General features: G+C 35.0%; 1 protein-coding gene across 5 annotated transcripts in view; it reads right to left on the bottom strand.

The window, feature by feature from the left end:
- The window catches only part of NCKAP1 (NCK associated protein 1), a 108,810-nt gene that overhangs the window by 3,381 nt on the left and 85,219 nt on the right, over positions 1-20,210 (bottom strand). For all 5 annotated transcript variants that reach the window (XM_019461387.2, XM_019461436.2, XM_019461406.2 and 2 more), the window contains 4 exons: positions 14,486-14,579; positions 6,932-7,014; positions 6,430-6,510; positions 2,271-2,364 (listed from right to left, as the gene is read on the bottom strand). In XM_019461387.2, the coding sequence (XP_019316932.1) occupies positions 2,271-2,364; positions 6,430-6,510; positions 6,932-7,014; positions 14,486-14,579 (352 nt within the window). The remainder of the gene's footprint in view (positions 1-2,270; positions 2,365-6,429; positions 6,511-6,931; positions 7,015-14,485; positions 14,580-20,210) is intronic.

Below are 20,210 nucleotides of genomic sequence, written 5' to 3'. Positions count from 1 at the left end.
GACAGGGGTGTAGGGGAGGGGGAAGAATACCAAGCAGGTTCCACGCTCAGCGTGGAGCCCAACACAGGGCTGGATCCCACAACTCTGGGATCATGATTGAGCTGAAATCAAGAGGATGCTCAACTGACTGAGCCATCCAGACACCCCCTAAAATTTCTTAATTGTAAACTGGTAATTTTTTTTCAAATGTTTATTTTGAAAGAGAGACAGACAGACAGACAGACAGACAAGCAGGGGGAGAGGCAGAGACAGAATCCCAAGCATTCTCCACACTCAGCGTGGAGTCCAGAGCTGGATGCAGAGCCTGATCTCACAAGCATGAGATGATGACCTGAGCCAAAATCAAGAGTCAGACACTTAACCAACTGAGCAACGCAGGCACCCTGAAAATTGATGTTACTTTATTAAAAAATTGTTTATTGTTGTTTAGAAAATTTATTATATCATAAATACTCTGTAATGTCATTTAAAAAATCCTTATTTTTTTTTCTAGAATTGATATAAAAGTGATTTGAAGTTTACTATTACTATTTAAAAGACATAAATGTGGAAAGTGGAGATTTCCAACCTCTCCATTTTAGAAGACAGAAGGAACCAGTCATAAATAAAAATAACTAGCACCGCCCTAAGTCTTTTAAGACCTAATCCTTTCTAAAACATTTATTGTAATGTGTACTAAAATTGCACGTTACCTAGGCACTTGAATCTGGTACCTGGGAAATTCTAGTTACCCTACTATTCATCCCACCACTTATATGTAAGAATTGAAAGAGCCAGAATGTGTTTTTAAAATTTAGTTATGGGAGCACCTGGCTTAGTCGGTTAAGCATCTGACTTCAGTTCAGGTCATGATCTCACGGTTCATGGGCTGAGCCCCACATCAGGCTCTGTGCTGACAGCTCGGAGCCTGGAGCCTGCTTTGGATTCTGTGTCTCCCTCTCTTTGGCCCTCCCCCACTCTCTCTCTCTCTCTCTCTCAAAAATAAACATTAAAAAAAACTTTTTAAAATTTAGTTATGAAAAATGTAACTGTGGCAAAATGAGTAATCGTGGCACTCATGTGACTATAAATTAACATACTGCATGAAGAATGAGACAAAAATCAATGTTAAATAAAAAAAGAACAGATGAACCCAGCCAAACATGCTAGGTGCAAGAGGACAGGGATGGGCACTTAAGTATCAGAAACAGATAAAATGTTACTTACTTTGTAGAAAAATCTAGAAATATCTACAGAATTCTGGGTATTACATTTCAAAGAGCTGGACTTACAATCTTTTAAATGTTTAATACGATATAACAATGTACAGACTCTATGGTAAATAGCTCTAGTTCAATGAAAATAGGACACCCTTTTCCAGTTATCAATTATGCTACCTACTGGGCCATCTCCATTAGTATACAAATGTTGCTAGTTTCTTTCCTGAAAAGAATTCTTCTCTTGATTTAAAAAAAAAAAAATGTTTATTTTTGAGAGAGAGAGAGAATGCGAGCATGCATGCAAACGGAGTGGAGTTGGGGCAGAGAGAGAAGGAGACACAGAATTCCAAACAGCACAGAGACCGACGCAGGGCTCAAACTCATGAACCACAAAGATCATGACCTGAGCTGAAATTAAGAGTTGGACGCTTAACCAACTGAGCCACCCAGGTACTCCAGCCCTTCTCTTGATTTTATTCCTGCCTCTAACTACTGTAATTTCATTTCTTTGCTCCCTTTTACAGTAAAGTTCTTGATAGAGTTGTTTTATACTGATTATTTCTTATTCCTTTTTCCAATTCGCTTGAAAGCCCTAACAGCCTTTTGCTCCAAAAATTCCACTGCTCTTGGCAACATTACCTATTGCCCATATTAATTCTACATAGTTGATCATTTCCTCTCCACTTTGCTGGAAGCTACTCTTTCCTAGTTTTTCTTCTCCTTCATCCATCCTTCTTTCTCAGTTTCTTTGTTGGTAGTTCCTCCTCTTCTCCTGGAGTTCTTAAAGTTGCAAGTGTCCCAGGGCTCAGACCCTGATCCTCCTCAACTAACTGATCTCAGTAATCTCATCTAGTCTTATGGTTTAAATATCAACCTGTATGAGGACTATGTCCCAAACACCAAAAATAAATAAATAAAAATATAAATATAAATAAATAAATAAATAATAAAATAAAATAAAATGCAAGTATGACATTCAGCAGGCATTTGAGTAAATAAGTACCACATCTATATCTGTGTTGCCCTGATAATTTTAACTAAGACTAATATGTACTTACTAATGCATTTTACCTGATTTTTGTGAGGAGAGAGCTACCACCAAGGCAGGATCAATCTCACAAGGTAATCCAGCAGCTGATGATAACTCATATACATTCATTGCAACCTGATGAAATATGTAAGAATTACAGAGTAAGAAATCTCACTTTAGTAAGAAAAGATAATACTGTTTAAATTAGAGTCTACCTACAACAACACTAGATTTCAAAGCTTAGGTGACACAGGAACCACAGCACAACTAACCTATAATGAACAACTGTTATTAGTTCATGATGTACTGCTTGTTAGAACTTCCTGTTGTTAAGGCCAAAGAAAATTTGTATACTTTCTGTATAAAATGCCAACAAAATCAGCCTAACTTTTTTTTTTTTTTTTGGAAGTATGGATATAATGTATCAAGTCAAAAGATAAATAAATGAACAAAAGCAAATCAAAATCACTGAACTTATATTTACACTCATACTTATTTAATGAAAAACTGTGGTGGTTCAATGACTCATCATACCATAGCCATAAATATGGTAAATTACTTACCATAATAGAATTTTTTAAAAATTTATTTTGAGAGAGAGAGAGCGAGTGAGCAGGGGAGGGGCACAGAGAGGAGAGAGGGAATCCCAGGCAAGCTCTACACTGTCATTGTAGAGCCCGACACAGGGCTCAAACTCAAAACTGTGAGATCATTTACCTGAGCCGAAATTGTCAGATGCTTAACTGATCAATGCACCCAGGAGCCCCCATAATAGATTTTTTTTTTAAGTAAGCTCCATGCCCAACGTGGTCCTTGAACTCACGACCCAGAAATCAAGAGCTGCATGCTCTACCAACTGAGCCAGCCAGATGGCCCATCATAGATTTTTAAGGAGTAATGACTTAAAACCCCATAAAGGAATTTCTAATGACTAAAGTAATTCTTTTTGGTGTCACATATGGATTTCATGTATTTAGGAGATGTGTGTGTGTGTGTGTGTGTGTGTGTATATATGTATATGTATACATATATATATATAAAACTACCTACATAATTGGTTACCTCTGATGGTGCTACAAAAAAATTCAGTATAAAATATGAAGTAAAACTGTGTATCTTAAAATAAATAGAAATTGCCATGGATTAAGTTCTAGGAAAACATTTTTTTTTTTTTGTGATCCACAAAAAAAATTACTCCACTCACTCTACACACAAAAAATAACTCAAAATAGATTATAAACTTAAACATAAGAGCTAAAACCACAAAATTCTTAGAAGTAATATAGGTATAAATTTTTCAACTGTGGGTTAGGCAATGGTTTCTTAGGGAACCAAAAGCAGAGGTAATCAAAGGAAAAAAAAGACAAATTAGGCTTCATCAAAATTAAAAACTTTTGTGCTGCAGAAGATATTATTAAGAAAATGAAAAAAAACAGCCCACAGAACAAGAGATTTGCAAAGCATGTATCTGTTACTGGACTTGTATCCAAACATATAATGAGTTTTGTATCTCAGAATTAAAAAGGCAAACAATCCAAGTGAAAAAATGAGCAAATGATATGAACAGATATTTTTCCAAAGAAGATACACAAACAGCCAATAAGTAGATGAAAAGATGTTCAACATCCATCATTTCAGGAAAATGTTTAGCAAAACAAGGAGACACCATTTCATACACACTAGCATGGTTATAATTAAGAAGACAGACAGCAACAAGTATTGACAAGGATACAGAGAAAGTGAAACTTTCATACACTGCTGCTGGGAATGAAAAATGGCACAACCACTTTGAAAACAATTTGGCAGTTTCTCAAAAGGTTAAACATAGAGTTTCCATATGACCTAGCAATTCAATTCCTGGCATATACTTAAGAGAAAGGGAAGCATATGTCCACACAAAAACGTGTATACGGATAGTCACAGAAGTATTATTTATAATAGCCAAAAAGTGAAAACAACATAAATGACCATCAACTGATGAAAGGATAAATAAAATGTTGTATATCCATATAATGGAATATTATTCAGCAATTAGAAATGAAGTATTGATACATGCTACATCAATAAACCTTGAAAGCATTATGCTAAGTAAAAGCCAGTACCAAAAGACTACATATTGTATGATTTATATGAAGTGTCAAGAATAGGCAAACTTACAAAAACAGAAGGTAGATTAGTGGTTGCCTAAGGCTGGGACTAGGAACAATTAGGGAATTACTGCTAATGGGCATAAGGTTTCTTTCTGGAATGCTCTAAATTGGCTGTGGTGATAGTTCCACAACTCTGTGACTATAAATAAAGCTATTAAAAATATTTATCAGTCAGTTAAGCATCTGACTTCGGCTCAGGTCATGATCTCGCAGTTTGTGAGTTTGAGCCCTGAGTCGGGCTCTGTGCTGACAGCTCGGAGCCTGGAGCCTGCTTCAGATTCTGTGTCTCCTTCTCTCTTTGCCACTCCCCCAGTTGTGCTCTGTCTCTATCAAAAATAAATAAATGTAAGAAAAAAATTGTTTTAAATATGTATCTGGAGGACTGGTGGTTGCCAGAAGGGAGGGGGACTGGGCAGATGGGTGAAGGGAAGTAAGAGGTACAAACTTTCAGATATAAAATAAGTCACATGAATGAAAAGTACAGCATAGGGAATATAGTCAATAATGTTATAGTAACTTTGTATGGTGACAGATGGTAGCTATACTTATCAAGGCAAGCACTTCATAATGGGTATAAATGTTGAATCATTTCATTGTACATCTGAAACTAATGTATTGTATGACTATACTTCAATTAAAAATAGATTGATTTAAAAAAATACATGTTTGTTTTTTTTTTTAAATATGAAGTTCTATTGAAAGTTTGCTAAAAACTAAACATAATTATGTTGGTGCTAAGAGAATTAGTTGCTCAGAATATTAATTAGTATTCTCATAATCCACACACCAGTGTATTCTCAAGGAAGGATTCTTTAATGTTTTAACTTTTTTTTCTACAGTTGTTTCCACTTAACAATTTTGAACTAATCATCATACATGGTTTTCAATTATAAAATCGTAGGACAATCATTGATCTCAAATGTTTATGCAAAGCACTGTGGGAGAAACAAAAATATAGAAAACACGGTCTTCAAAATGTTTACAACTTAGTATAAATTTAAAAGGAAAAACACAATTATAATGCAAGGCAGAACTTATTTAACTCTACAATGGATAAACAAAAAGTTGTCTGATAATAATAAGAAAAAAGAAATCCTTTATTGCCTGGGGATCAAGGAATGTTTCTTAGAAGATGGCAACTCAATCACGCCTTAAAAGATAAGCAGGATTTCAAAAGGCAGAAACAGAAAAGGGCAAGATTTGCAGGTAGAATAAATGAGAGGATGACACAGACAGATGTGAGCATGCACATTGGGAAGAACTAGTTACCTCACAGGATACATATATGAAGAGAGGGGCAGAGGAAGAAAGGGAAAGGGAAGAGCACAGGACAAGGATGGACAAGCGATGAAAGATAAGCCTCAGAAAGTGAGAGGCTTCAATCTGAGAAGACTTGAGTGTCATAAAAAGACTTTAGCGTAACTTTTTCAGCCACTGCATTTCAAAATATGAAACAGAAAATAATCTTTCCAAGACACATGAAAGTTTAGAAAACATATACATGAGGTCACTTACTGGATGTGTAACTACTGGTTAATTTAATGCTGGGAGTAAATAAGTGAGTTGGATTTCATGATCAAAAAATTTTCAAAACAAAAATCATAAACTCACATGTGGTTACTAATCTTCTCTTATATTCATAAAAACAGGATATTAAAATTTTATTATACCCTATAATTGACATCCTTTTATAAGACTTTTTAAACATCAATTAAAAAAAACAGATTGAACTTTATTTAAAACAAAACAACTCCTATCTCAATGGCTTGTTTTTCTTATTCTGCTAATAATGACTATGTATAAAAAGCTATAAGCTTAAGGAAAAAAGACCAATACCAACCCACTTTACATTGCTATAGGTGACCAAGGAAGATGAACTTTCAAAATGCCCACACAGCATTTTAGTGCTGAGCTCTCAAAGATGTATTTTCAAAGGCCAGCATGCTAATTAATCACTCTAAAACAGAAACTTTACAATTGTTTTGAGTTTATTAAATTTTATTTCACATGTAACTCATATTTCATTTTAGACAAATAGAAGTTTTATTACCTTCATATCAGTTTCTCTTGGAATGTGATCCTTGAAATCTTCAATTGAACTTACAAGAAAAGGAATGTGGTAAGATAAGACCTAGGCAGGACAACAAATAAAAATGTAGACTTATTTTTAAATGGCAAATCCTAAATTTATTAAATATTACCATTCAATTATTTCTAGTTTTCATAAAAATTATTTTACTTTTTCTATTTTCACATGATTTTCTAAAGTACTAAGACACGGAGAAATGAAATATGTTTGATGCCAAGCTGAGTAAAGCCAAAATGGAAAATGCTTTAATGAAGAGTGAAGTTGAAAATGTAGTAAAGTATCTAGGCAAACTGTACCTCCCACCCCCAATTTCAATACCAAAATAAAAAATAAATTTAATAACCCTAATTTCTACATATTTGATTATATATAACTATGAAAACTGGAATTTTAAGTAACTTTTAATTTCTGGGAAATTAACAGGGATTATTTGACTGGATATGTACTTATAATGGTTTCTTACATCTCTAAGTGCTTCTTGTGCCAATGATCGGAAGGACAAAATTACACCAATTATTGTCATCCTCTTCAAGACACTGTCAACAGCTAAATTGGAAGAAAGGAGAGGAGAAGAACAGGAATTAGAGTCTTTCTTAACTTTGGAGAAAACTTTTAGTTATAAAATTCCCATGATAAAAGGCACAATAGCAATTTGATTAGAACAAGTGATTAAAGAGGAAAAGGTACTGAAAGCTGCTATTAAAACTAAGGAAATTATAGTTTACTTCATATGGAGTACACACTATTCTTTAAAATGATTTAGATAGTTCACCAGAATCTTGAAATAATCACATAAGCAGCCACCCAGATAATCCTCTCAGAAATGGCAGAAGTAGGAGGGTGGAGAGAGAGACTCGGGGAGAAAGAGGAAGTTGTCAGAGTGGACAGGAGTTAAATGCCCAGAGGTCCCAGAACATGGAGATGATAAATTCTTAAATTGTTGAGGTGTGGAGAGTCAAGAAACAAAAAATGACTACTGAGATCACAAGCAGTTTTGGTAAGACCAGGGTGCTAAAGACTATAAACAGATTTGATAATTTACATTTCGTTAGAAAGCATTATATATTCAGTATTAAAACTTAACAAACTCAAGGCAATTAGAACTGGAAGGATCAATACTTTCATATTTTAAAAAGCCAACAAACATTTACTGAATTATTCCTGATATATAAGGCATAATACTGTATAATAAGAACACAAATATAAACAGAATAATAATCTAGACATTAAGTAACAGTCTAAACGGACTGCCAAGAAAACTAAGAAAATATGATCCTATTTATGAGATAAAAGATATACAGTTGACCCTTGAACAACACAAGTTTGAACTGTGCAGATCCACTTACATGTGGATTTTTTTCCACAGGTAAATGAAGTACAGTACTATAAATTTATTTTCTCTTACGATTTTAATAACATTTTTTTCTCTTGCTTACTTTATTGTAAGAATACAGTATATAATACATATGCCATATAAAATATGTTAACTGTTTATCAGTCTTCTGGTCAACAGTAGGCTATTCGTCGTTAAATTTGGGGGGGAGTCAAAATTTCTATGCAGATTTCTGACTACGGGGGGGGGGTCAATGCCCTTAAACCCCATGTTGTTCAGAGTCAACAGTATATAATATATATATATATATATACACATACATATATATATATTACATATATATACATACATATATATATACACACACACACACATATATATACACATATATTTGATAACATATTTCTAGAAAAACATATAGAAAACTGTTAACTATAGTTGCCTTTGAGGAGTAGGATTGCAGAGAACTTTTTTGACTTTTTACGTCCTATGTGGATTGTTTAAAACTTGACCATAGCATCTTTATTAAAACATACTAACAGCCATAACATAAACCAAAATGTGATGAGAATTAAAACAGTAGTGTTAATAAAATGAGGTGAGGCACAAACATGTTATACAATCCACATGAGCAGGAACTAGTCTAATCAATCAGTATTTTTAATCTTTCTCTAACACTCAGTGGAGTGAAACTCAGACTAGAAGATGTTTAATGACATGGTTATTCAAGAAAGGAGACTAGGAAATTGTTACGATCCAGAAAAGGAGAGAAGATAAAGGGTGAAAGGAACTATTTAAGAAAATATCGCCCAAGATGGTCATAAAAGAACATTAAGAAGACAAAAGCATTCCACATCAGCAAACAACAAAAAAAGGGAATCCAGAAAAAGGAAAGGCAGAGAGTATATCAGAAAATAAGTAGTGTGGTATAATCATATATTTTCCAAGTGATGATACCCAGAACTTAATCAAATAATTTTGCCAAAACTATATCCCACAACCTCTCCTTGAACAATAATGACACATTAAAAGTTCTGAGGGGCGCCTGAGTGGCTCAGTTGGTTAAGCATCCGACTTTGGCTCAGTCATGATCTCACTGTTCGTGTGTTCAAGCCCTGCATCAGGCTCTGTGCTGAAAGCTCAGAGTCTGGAGCCTGCTTCAGATCTGTGTCTCCCTCTCTCTGCCCCTCCCCCTCACACTCTATCTCTCTCTCCCTCTCTCAAAAATAAACATTAAAAAAAATTTTTTTTCAAGTTCTGAGAAACTTCATGGTAAGAAATGTGTTTAACTTATTGTTAATGAATTATTTGCCATACCTTTTTAACCACTGGCACTTCCTCTTAGCCTCCATAATTTATTAATATCTTGCTATGCTTTGAATGTTTAAGTCTCCACAAAATTCATATATTAAAATCTTAAGCCCAAAAAGCTGATGGTATTAGGAGGTGTGGCCTTTTGAAGGTAGTCAAGCCATGAGGGTGGAACTCTCAATAAATTGATTACTGCCTTCAGTAAGAGAGGCTTCAGAGAGAACCTTATCCCTTTCAGTTATGTGAAAATACAATGACAAGTCTGTGACGCTTAAGAGGAGCCTCACCCAACCATGCCAGCAGCAATTTGGACTTCCAGACTCCAGAACCGTAAGAAACAAATTTCTGTTGCATACAAACTACCCAATCTTTGATATTTTATTGTAGCGGCCCAAACAGGCTAAGGCATATCCCAAGACTAAGAGCAGAGGCTATGTGGATCTCAAGCCAGGCAAGAAAAAGCAGTGGGGAAAATAAGGTTTCTAGAAAGAATGTCTGGATAGGAGGTTGATCCAAATAATGGCTTTCTAATGCCATGCTAAGGAGTTTGAGACTATGCTCCAGCAAGGAAAGGTTAGTAGTTCAGGTTTGTTTGTTTGTTCGTTTGTTTTTTAATATAAAGAGTGATAGGAAAAGAAACCTTTAGAAATATGACTCTAAATGTGGAAGATGGGTTAGAAAGGGAAGACTGGACTCATTAGGAAGCCACAACTGTAGTTCACAAAATAATGACAGAGCCTTAAATGGGAACCATGGGAATAAAAGGAATAGATTCAGGCATCACATTTAAGAGGTGGAGTCTGAAGGAGTTAAAAGCTCAAATCTATGGCAGGTAACATAAAATAGTTAAGTAGAACGGGGAAAGAATAATGAGAGGAAGGAACTGGAGGAAAAAAAATTCTAAAGGGGGCAACTGCTTATTAGCTCCAGCCAATCACTGTCATGTGGGGAAATATGTCCTAGGGTTCAGGAAGGAAGCCAGAAGTTTGGATATTTATGCAAAAATCTTTCATTTTTAAAATAATGATCAAAGAGACTGTGTTTTGTTTTGTTTTAATTTAATGCAGGATAGAGCCAAGCAAATTCTATCCTTGGGCCAAACATGACCCACCAATTTGCAGACTCTAATCTGGAAGATACAGCTACTGGATGTGGAATGTGATGACAAGAAGAGTCAGAGAGCATACCCAAATTTCCCTGTGAGAATCACTGGCTGAATGGCATGGGAGGTAATAAAATGGCAATAAAAGTGTATCAGGCTTTCTCCCCACCCCCTTATACCTCCCATGAGGGGAATATCCTTCCTATTCCAGAGATGTTGCCAAGTACCTGTGGGTCATATAGCTGTAGATATCTAACCGTGTTTCTCAAACTTCAGTGTAATCACTTGTTGGGTCCCAGCAAATTGATTTAGTAGGTCTGGGGTGGAACCCCAACAATTTACATTCTTAACAAACTCCGGTCCATGGACCACACCCTTGTCAAACTAGCACTTGGCATTAAATGCCTGGAGCTCCAGAGAGAGAATCAAGGCTAGAGATGAATATTTAAAGAAACACTGATACATAAGACTGGATACATTTTCCCAATAGGACTGTAAAATGGTGGCTTGCAAAAGGTAAGAGACAAAAGTACTGGCAAATGAAGAAAATGAAGTTTCAATAAAAAGGAGAGCAAAACAGGTAATACTACAGAGAAATCAAGTAGAATAAGAAAAAGGACCAGATTTTGAAAATGGATAGTCACTAATGACCTGTTCCAGAAAGGTTTCAGGAAAGTAACCACATTATTATGTACAAGAGTAAACAGAAAATTTGGAAGACAAAAGAGCAAATTCAAGCTAGTAAAATTTAGCAACGTGAAGAATGGTAGGGATGAATAAGAGGCAAGCTTAAGAAAAAACAATAACAAGTGCTATTTTACAAGCAGTATCTGGCTTCCAGGGGGCAGGAGGTTTTTCTGGGATCAGGGAAACTGCTTGCAATGATAAGTGTAGCAAAGTCAGAGTATGACGGCACAGAGGAGAATGCAATTAAAATCACTAAACTTTATAGTCCAGAATGGATAAGGAAGTAAAACCAGGAAGTGGCTGATTAGAAAATAGAGAGAGGTCAAAGTTTCAATAAGCCAGGACAAAAAATTTAATAGGGGCAAAGGAGTGAGGAGTGGGAAAGCCATAAGACAGGACTATGATCTGAGAGTAGAGTTTCAAATTCAAGATTTTACCAGTACAGCAATTTCAGGTGATAAAAACATTCAAAGTACTGCTAAAGTAAAGGTCTTTGGAGGCAACTTGTAGGTTTGCAGATGGTGGCAAAGTCAGGGCAAAATTAGAAAATATAAGATTTATAATAAGAAAGTCAATAAAGTGATTAACCTAGCCCCATGAGACACACTGTGAGAAAACAGAGAGACATTATTAAATTTGCTCAAGTCACATAGCTAGAAAGTCCTAAAACTGAAGATTAATTTCAGATTACCTCCCAATTCAAATTTACTTTTAATAAATTATACTGCTTTTTAAAGGTATTAAAAGAATGTGGTTGTCAGCTATGAAAGTCAAACTGCTACAAAAGTACATCAACTTCTGGATATAGGGTAAAGGAAGCACAAAGAGAGGGATCTAAGACAAAAGAATTTTGGAAAATAGTTCAACTGAAAGAAGAGCTTTCTCTACTCCACTAAATAAGCCATTCGCAAGAAGATCTTTTCTTTTTTCAAATCCTCAAAAAGATTTAATAAATTCTATTTAAAGGCAAATTTGACATACATGGGTCATTAAGACTCAGCAATTTAGATTTTGGCCAATTCCGTTAAGTCATGAATCACCACTACCATATACAAAAATTCAAGTAAATAAAATCTACATAAAGGATTATGAATTTTACTTTGAAAATCTGCAAACTGTTTGGAGTTTTAACAAATTTCATTTTGTTTCGATTCTACAAACAAGAGAGTTAAAGTTAACAGTAAACAGGCACTGAACATTGGAGTGGATTAAATGCTTCTAACCAGATGATATTGTCAAAACATTATTTACTAGTAAAAAGTTAAGTAGTTAGGCTGGTTGGGCGATCTACTATTAAAAAACGGGAGAAACACGCAATAAATAATTAAGAATAAAGAAAACAAGACTAGAAAATGTAAGTACATAGTAAAACAATGAACAGAAAAGATCAGGTAGAGATTTAAAAATAATTTCCTACTAAATATTTATTCACACTCTACCTCCCTCTAATACTACCAACTCAGTACTTTCATTTTTAGCTTTTTAATTTCATTTTTTAAGTACCATACAGTAAACCTGACCTTCTTTCCTTCTTTTGGTACATAGCTCTAGGAAAAAGAATTTAATGTATAGATTTGTGTAACCACCTCGCCACTGTGGTAACAGTTTCATCACCCCAAAAAACTTCCTTGTTTGCTTTTCCCAGTTCTGGCAACAACTGACCTGCTCTACAAGGCAACATATCATATAGTTTAATTTTATACTAATTTTTATTAAATAAGCTTGCATTTTTTTAAGCATTTTTGAAGACAGCCTAATAAAGTAATTCTCTAAATCATTTTACACTTTTATAAAGTTTTATATAGCTGCCTAACATTCAAAAGATTATCAGGGGGTGCCTGGGTAGCTCAGTTGGTTAAGTGTCCGACTTTGGCTCAGGTCGTGATCTCGCAGTGTGCTGAGGCTGAGCCCTGCATCAGGCTCTGTGCTAATAATAAGCTCAGAGCCTGGAGCCTGCTTTGGATTCTGTCTCTCTCTCTCTCTCTCTCTCTCTCTCTCTCTCTCTCTCTCTCTCTGCCCCTACCCCACTCATACTCTGTCTCTCTCTCAAAAATAAAAATTAAAAAATTAAATAAAATAAATTAAATTAATAAATAAAATTAAAGAAGATTATTGGGGCACTTGGGTGACTCAATCAGTTGAACATCGGAATTCAGCTCTGAGCCCTGTGTTGGACTCTTATGCTGACAGCTCAGAGCCTGGAGCCTGCTTTGGATTCTGTGTGTCTCTCTCTCTGCCCCTCCCCTGCTTGTCTGTGCTCTCTCTCTCTCAAAAACAAACATTTTTAAAAAGTTTAAAAAGTAAATAAAATTATCAAAGGAGAAATATTATGTAAAATACATGCATGGCTTTAATTTTCCTCAGGACGATTTTTTATTTGGGAGAATAAACTCTGGTTTTCTCAAATACAAAGAATATTTTATTTGGTATTTGATTAATTTTCTACTGTTGGAATGGCCTTTATTTTTTCAAGCTTATTTATTTATTTTGAGAGAAAGCGAGCAAGCAGGGAGGGGCAGAGAGAGAGGGAGGGAAAGACAGAGAATCCCAAGCAGGCTCTGCACTGTCAGCACAGAGCCGGATACAGGGTTCAAAGTCACAAACCATGAGATTATGACCTGAGCTGAGAACAAGAGTTGAACATTTAATTGACAGAGCCAACCCAGGCACCCCGAAAGGCTTTTAAATGAATCATAAAGTATGACTTTAGAATAATTTTTAATTATAAGTTCAAGTACAAAGCAAATGAAAATAAATTCAAGTGGATCTAAAAGTTACCTGTCTAAATATACTTTAATATATATTTAAGATTCACTGTTGTTTCACAACATACGTCCCACAAAAAATCAATGTCAAGAAGACATTAAAAACAAATTTTTTTTCAGTTGTAGGGCTCAGGTTTTCATGCAATGAATACTAGTTAGCAATAAAAAGAAACAGATTACTGATTCACTTAATAGAGCTGGGTAAATCTCAAAAACATATTGAATGAAAAAAGGCAGACACAACAGTATATGCAGTGTGATTCCATTTATATGGAGTTCTAGAACAGGCAAATTTAATCTACAGTGATAGAAATCAAATTAGTTTTTGTCTGGGTTTGGGGATGGTGAGAAACTGACTACAAAGGGAGAGGGAACTTTCTGAGGTGATGGAAGTGCTCTGTGTCTTGACTGTGGTAAAGGTTACTTAGATGTATACATTTGTCAAAATCCATCAAACTGCTCATTTACATGCACAGATTTCATTGTATGTAAACTACACCACAATAAAGTTGATTTTTAGAAAGTTAACTCAAAAGTTAATTCTCCTTTAGTCTAAATTAACATAGACTTACTTTGTATTAAATGAGTTTATAACTAATCGATAATATTCGCTAAATATTTGATCATGGGACTAAGAGTATGGTAAAAAAAAAACCCAAAAAACCAACTGTGACATACATAAGTCATGTACTTAAAATATCCTCTGACTGCAAGAATTTTCTGGTTCTCTTCATAAGCTAAGGAGTGCTTATATTTATGTTTGAATAAAGGCTTAATTCAAGGTCTTAATACTTACAGAAAGTATCATGAGTTACTCACATGATAATCTTTTAAAGAGTGCAGCCATCTGATCTGGTTTGTCAAAGCTGGTCCTCATTTGTGTTAGCACATCAACATTCTCTACCACAAGTTTCTAAAACAAACAAACAAAAAAAAAAATAAGAAAGATTCTAGCTTAGGCATAGACCTCCTTGCATTAATGAGACAAGAGCATGTTTGAAATCACAATCCAGCAAGTAGGAAATACAATTCATGAAATCCAGATGCTCTATGCTATATACTTTTGTTGTTGGTTTAAAAAAAGAATCTTAAAATTATTTATATAGGATTAATGTTTTTATTCAGTTTGAAATTCAAGAAGGGAGGATGGCTCAAGAAAAAGCAATAAAGATAAACAGGAGGATAAAGGATTATCTAATGCTTAGGCACAGAACAGCATCAATAATAAAAAACAGACACTGAAGTGGATATAGAGAGCATAAATTCCAACTAAAAAAAAAAAAAACCCAAAAAACAACAAACAAAAAACTTGCTAAAGTTAAAGGCAGCCAAAGACAGCCTACAGTTCACCACTAGATGTATACAATCAGAGGGAGAGTAATTTCTGGGGTATGTACCACTTCATGGGGATTATTAATAGACCAAGGTTTCCCACACAAATTATAAAATGGAAGTGTTAAAACTCTCTACCTTCTTTCAGAGACCACTGAGAAAAAGGAAGAGAAGAGAATGGAGGGATAAAAATAAGGGAAGGGAGTACAGACAGCTATTAAAGAAAGTATAACTCTTTAAAGGTTTGTCTTAAAAGGTGTTTTGGAAAAGTAATTTAGTTTAGAAATTATAATTAAATATAGTCAATTGGATTCTGTAAGAGATAATGGCTTTATGTATGTGGAAAGTCTGGATGTAATATTTAAATATCCAGGGATGAAGCCTGGGCATATTTCAAAGTACATACAAATCCAAGCTTCATCCTTGGATATTTCAATTCAGCAGGCCTGGCTGCAAAGATTTAACAGCAAGCGTATTGTTAAAGTGCCATGAGGGTTTGTCAAAGGCTGATGATAACTGATTCAAGGGGAATATGAAAACCTATACAGAATGTTTATAAAAATCATTTTTCCTATACTAGTATGAATTTTGTTTACGTTACTTGATATCACAGGCATACCTAGGAGATATTGCAGATTTGGTTCTGGACCACTATAATTAAGCAAATACCACAATGAAGCAAGTCAAATAACTTTTTGGCGTCCCAGTGGATACAAAAAGTTATGTTGACACTACACTGTAGTCTTTAAAGTGTGCAACAGCATTATATCTAAAAAAACAATGTCCATACTTTAATTAAAAAATACTTTATTGTTAGGATGGCTCAGTTGGTTGAGCATCGAACTTCGGCTCAGGTCATGATCTCACGGTTTGTGGGTTTAAGCCCTATGTCAGGCTCTGGCTGACAGCTCAGAGCCTGGAGACTGGTTCAGATTCTGTGTCTCCCTCTCTCTCTTCCCCTCCCCCACTCACACACTGTCTCTTAAAAATAAACATTAAAAAATATTTTATTACTAAAAATGCTAACCATCATCTGAGCCTTCAGTGAGTTGTAATCACAAATCATTTTAACAAATAGAGTAATAATGAAAAAGCTTGAAATATTGGGAGAATTACCAAAATGTGATACAAACATGAGCAAATGCTGTTGGAAAAATGATGCCAATATATTTGACACAAGGTTGGCCACAAACCTACAACTTGGAAAATTGCAGTAACTGCAAAGTGCAATAAAACGAGGTATTCCTGTACTTCAGATTATTTCTCTTTATGTTCCCACCTGTAGTCATATTTGTTTGCTAAACTCAACTTCTACAATCTCTGATGAAAATGCCTACTCTTTCTGGGGCTAATCCAATACCTGTTCCATGCTCAAACTTGGTTCAATCAATACACACTCAAAGTATATGCTCAACCCTGAAAGTCTTCCTGCACTCTGAACATAATACCACATATCACTGAATCATACACCACTGAATTTTAAGTGCACCATTATCTTATGGGCCATTAAGGGAAAAAAAACAAACAAACAACCTTCACTAATTAAATTGACACAGTGTTTCTAACATACAACTTTAAGACATCTATAATTTCAGAAATACTAATATGGAGTAACTGTGTTTTAGAATCAATAAATTACGGTATATGGTTTTTTAAGTTTATTTAGAGAGAAAGAGTGCAAGCGCGTGGGGGGCGGGGGAGAAGGGCAGAAAGAGGAGAGACAGTAGTATATGTTTAATAGTAAAGACACTGTAATCACTTTTAAGCTCCTGTACCCGGCAATTTACAAATAACCCCATTTACCTATCCACATGAGAGGTGACATTCTAATTTCAACTGAAGAAACTAAGGCTTGGAGAAATTAAATAATCTGTCCAAAGTTAGAGCGATACTAAACAGTGGATTATGCAATCTAAATTCAGGTATGTCTGATTTAAAAAGCCATGATCTCAATCCCTAAAGAAACGGTTCCCAATTTTTTGTATGTATCAGAACAATCTAGAGGACTTATTAATTAAAATATACATTGCTGGGTCTTAGTCCCACAACAGATTTTGACTGGCTCAGTTGGAGGAGAGTGCGACTCTTGATCTTAGGGTTGAGGTTCAAGCCCCATGTTGGGTATGGAGCTTACATAAATAAAACTTAAAAAAAAAAAACAACTGTGCATTGTTAACAAGTTCCAAGGTAATGCTGCTGCTGCTACAAGCACCATACTTTAAGAACCATTACCCCAAGGTGGTTTGCACATTATTCCAAAAAAAAAAAAAAAAAAAAATTTAATGATGTCTCTACTTAAAAAGTTTATACATTTTTAAATGTTTTTCTTTTCTCCCTCAATTGCATCCTGAAAGAGAGCTCTCTACACACTTAAAGCCATTGATTGATATCATTGGCAAATGGGCTACAAGCTGGAAGTAACATCAGTGAATACAAATCAAATGAAACATATCAAGAGTACTAAAAATAAACTCGGTTTTCAGTTAATAAGAAAGTGTTAAATTCTTGGCACAATACATATTTAAATTTCCTACTTCATTTGAAAAAAAAAAAAAAGTCTTCCATGAAGAACTGGAGGAACTGATCTGTAAAATGCCAAAAACGATTCTTTTGGCAGGATTAGAAGGAGATATTGACTCAATGGGCACACCACCAAATGAAACACTCCAAGAATTTTAATAGGAAAGAAGACTGGCTGTTTTCTTCTTCAGAGAGCAATGAACATATTTTACCATGAATATGCATGCACAGTGCTGACTATGTCTGACATACAATTTATTCACGACCATTAAATACAAAGCAGCTCTCCTTTTTTTCACTGACAAATTTACTCTTTGAAATAAAAGGGTCCTCAAGACATAGTATAGAAGGCAAGTTGATGCATGCTTTTTAGGACCCAAGCAGGGCTCAGAAGTTGTAGGCAGTGACATAGAAAGACTTAAACCTAAACAAGAGGGTTATTACATGTCTGTATAGGGGACTGTTGCACATCCAACCTCTCACCATCTTAAGAAGTGATGCCAACAAGGACAACTCTAAATTCAGGAGCAAAAGTTGGTGGTGGGGGTGGAGGGTGTAGCAGGAGAGAAAATGACCTGAGACAGCCAACTAGAGTACTGAATCTCCTATTCCACCCTCCAATGATCTCCAACAGACTTCCACTCTCCAGCTAGAGGTTACGGTTTTTGAAAAACAGTTTGTAAGAATCACTTGAAACTTTTCTCCAAAGAATATTTGTTATCTTCTGCCAAGTACTTTGGGGCACAACTCATCCAGGACCATCTTAATCCATATTTAAGACTCTATATTCCTTGAACAAAGAGAGTAACACCAAAAGGGCTGGAGAACCTGGGAGGGGCAGATCATATCCAGTTCACAACTGCCCTTGGTAGGCTAATTTAGACCATCTTTTCTCCAAAAGACAACTTAAAAAGTTGGAGAGCTATATAAAGAAAGAGTCTTCTTTCAAAGAAGCTAAAAAGATAAGTAAGCTAAAATCAAAGAGAAAGTGGGAACTCAGAGACATAAGCCTAGCAGTGGAAGGCTTATATAATAACCCTTTGAGGTATCTGTATAAAGAGAGTGGAGGGGAATTTAAGCAGATTTCCCACTCTCCATTGCAGGTAGGCTTTGGGTTTTATTACAGACCCCCTTGCTCCACAAGACCACAAAAACTGTGTCTTAATCTTACAAATGCTGCTTCTTGATTAGCAAATGTCTTCAGGTCAAAAGTGGCTTCCAGTGCTAGGCTTGTCTCTGACTTCCCACTTTCTCCTCGATTTTAAACTACCTACCTTTTTTTTTAGCTTCTTTGAAAGAAGAATCTTTCTTTATATAGCTCTCCAACTTTTTAAGTTGTCTTTTGGAGGAAAAAAAAATGGTCTAAATAACCTAGCCTACCAATACTTGAAGCAAAACACTAAATGTTATTTCTTCTTGTAATTTCATAAATTAGGTCATTCTAAGGGCAGTAACTTTATAGGACACTAAAAAATGCAAAACAATTATAATCACCACTGGCAGACTGACTACTTTTGGAGATGGATCTCAATGTGAGAGAATAATATACAACACACTGAACTTGTCTATATGAAACATCATTATATTATGATCATAAGATTTCTTATGTAATAAAATACAAGAATACACATGGAAGTATGCCTCAGTACACAGAGGCCAGAAATAAAAAGTCATAAATAACACCTTCTCTAGTTCTTAATAGTACACAAGTAGCTGAAATCCGATAAATTTGGACTATGTATGTATCTTTGTTAAAAGGGATCTCTTAGAAAATCATTGTAAAGTACTGTGCAATTCCAGAAAACTGAATCATTAGGACTAGCTTTGTTGTTGTTGTTGTTGTTATTATTTATTTTTTTTTTTGAGAGACAGAGACAGAGCACAAGTGGGGTAGGGGCAGAGAGAGAATTGAGACACGGAATCCAAAGCAGGCTCCAGGCTCTGAGCTGTCAGCACAGAGGCTGATGCAGGGCTCATACTCACAAACTGTGAGATCATGACCTGAACTGAAGTCGGACGCTTAACCAACTGAGCCACCCAGGTGCCCCAGAACTAGCTTTGTTTTGAAGAAATTTCAATGGTAAAGGCACAATGCTAGAAATGTAAACCTTTCATATTTATGGTTGACCATCTGAAGGAGTCTTTTGAAAACTAGTTAATCAAATCAGGATTTAAACTTGAGAAGTAAAAAGGTAAAAATAGGAAGTCCCTAAATAGCAAAACATAATCATGTGATTGTTAAAAAGTCTTCCTACAAATACAACCTCCTATCATTAATAAAATATACAAGTTTTTATGAAGATAAATAAAAAGTCAGGCCAAGTAAGAGAACTCACATAGAAGATTTCTAAAATGCTAAAATCAAGGAAAGACTATATGCCTACAAATTGGACAACCTGGAAGAAATGGATAAATGCCTAAAAACATATAAACTACCAAAACTGAAACAGGAAAAAATAGAAAACCTGAAAAGAAACTGCACCAACAATAAAAAAAAAAAAAAAAAAAAAAAAAACAACTCCCACAAAATAAAGTCCAGGGACAGACGGCTTCACAGGCAAATTCTACCAAACATTTAAGGAAGAGTTAACACCTATTCTTCTCAAACTATTCCAAAAAACAGACAAGGAAGGAAAACTTCCAAATGCATTCTGTAAGGCCAGCATTACTCTGATACCAAAACCAGATAAAG

Source organism: Panthera pardus, unplaced genomic scaffold (assembly GCF_024362965.1).
Source record: "Panthera pardus isolate Hobbes unplaced genomic scaffold, ASM2436296v1 HiC_scaffold_10, whole genome shotgun sequence".
Lineage (NCBI taxonomy): Eukaryota > Metazoa > Chordata > Mammalia > Carnivora > Felidae > Panthera > Panthera pardus.
This window is presented reverse-complemented; position numbering and strand designations above follow the sequence as displayed.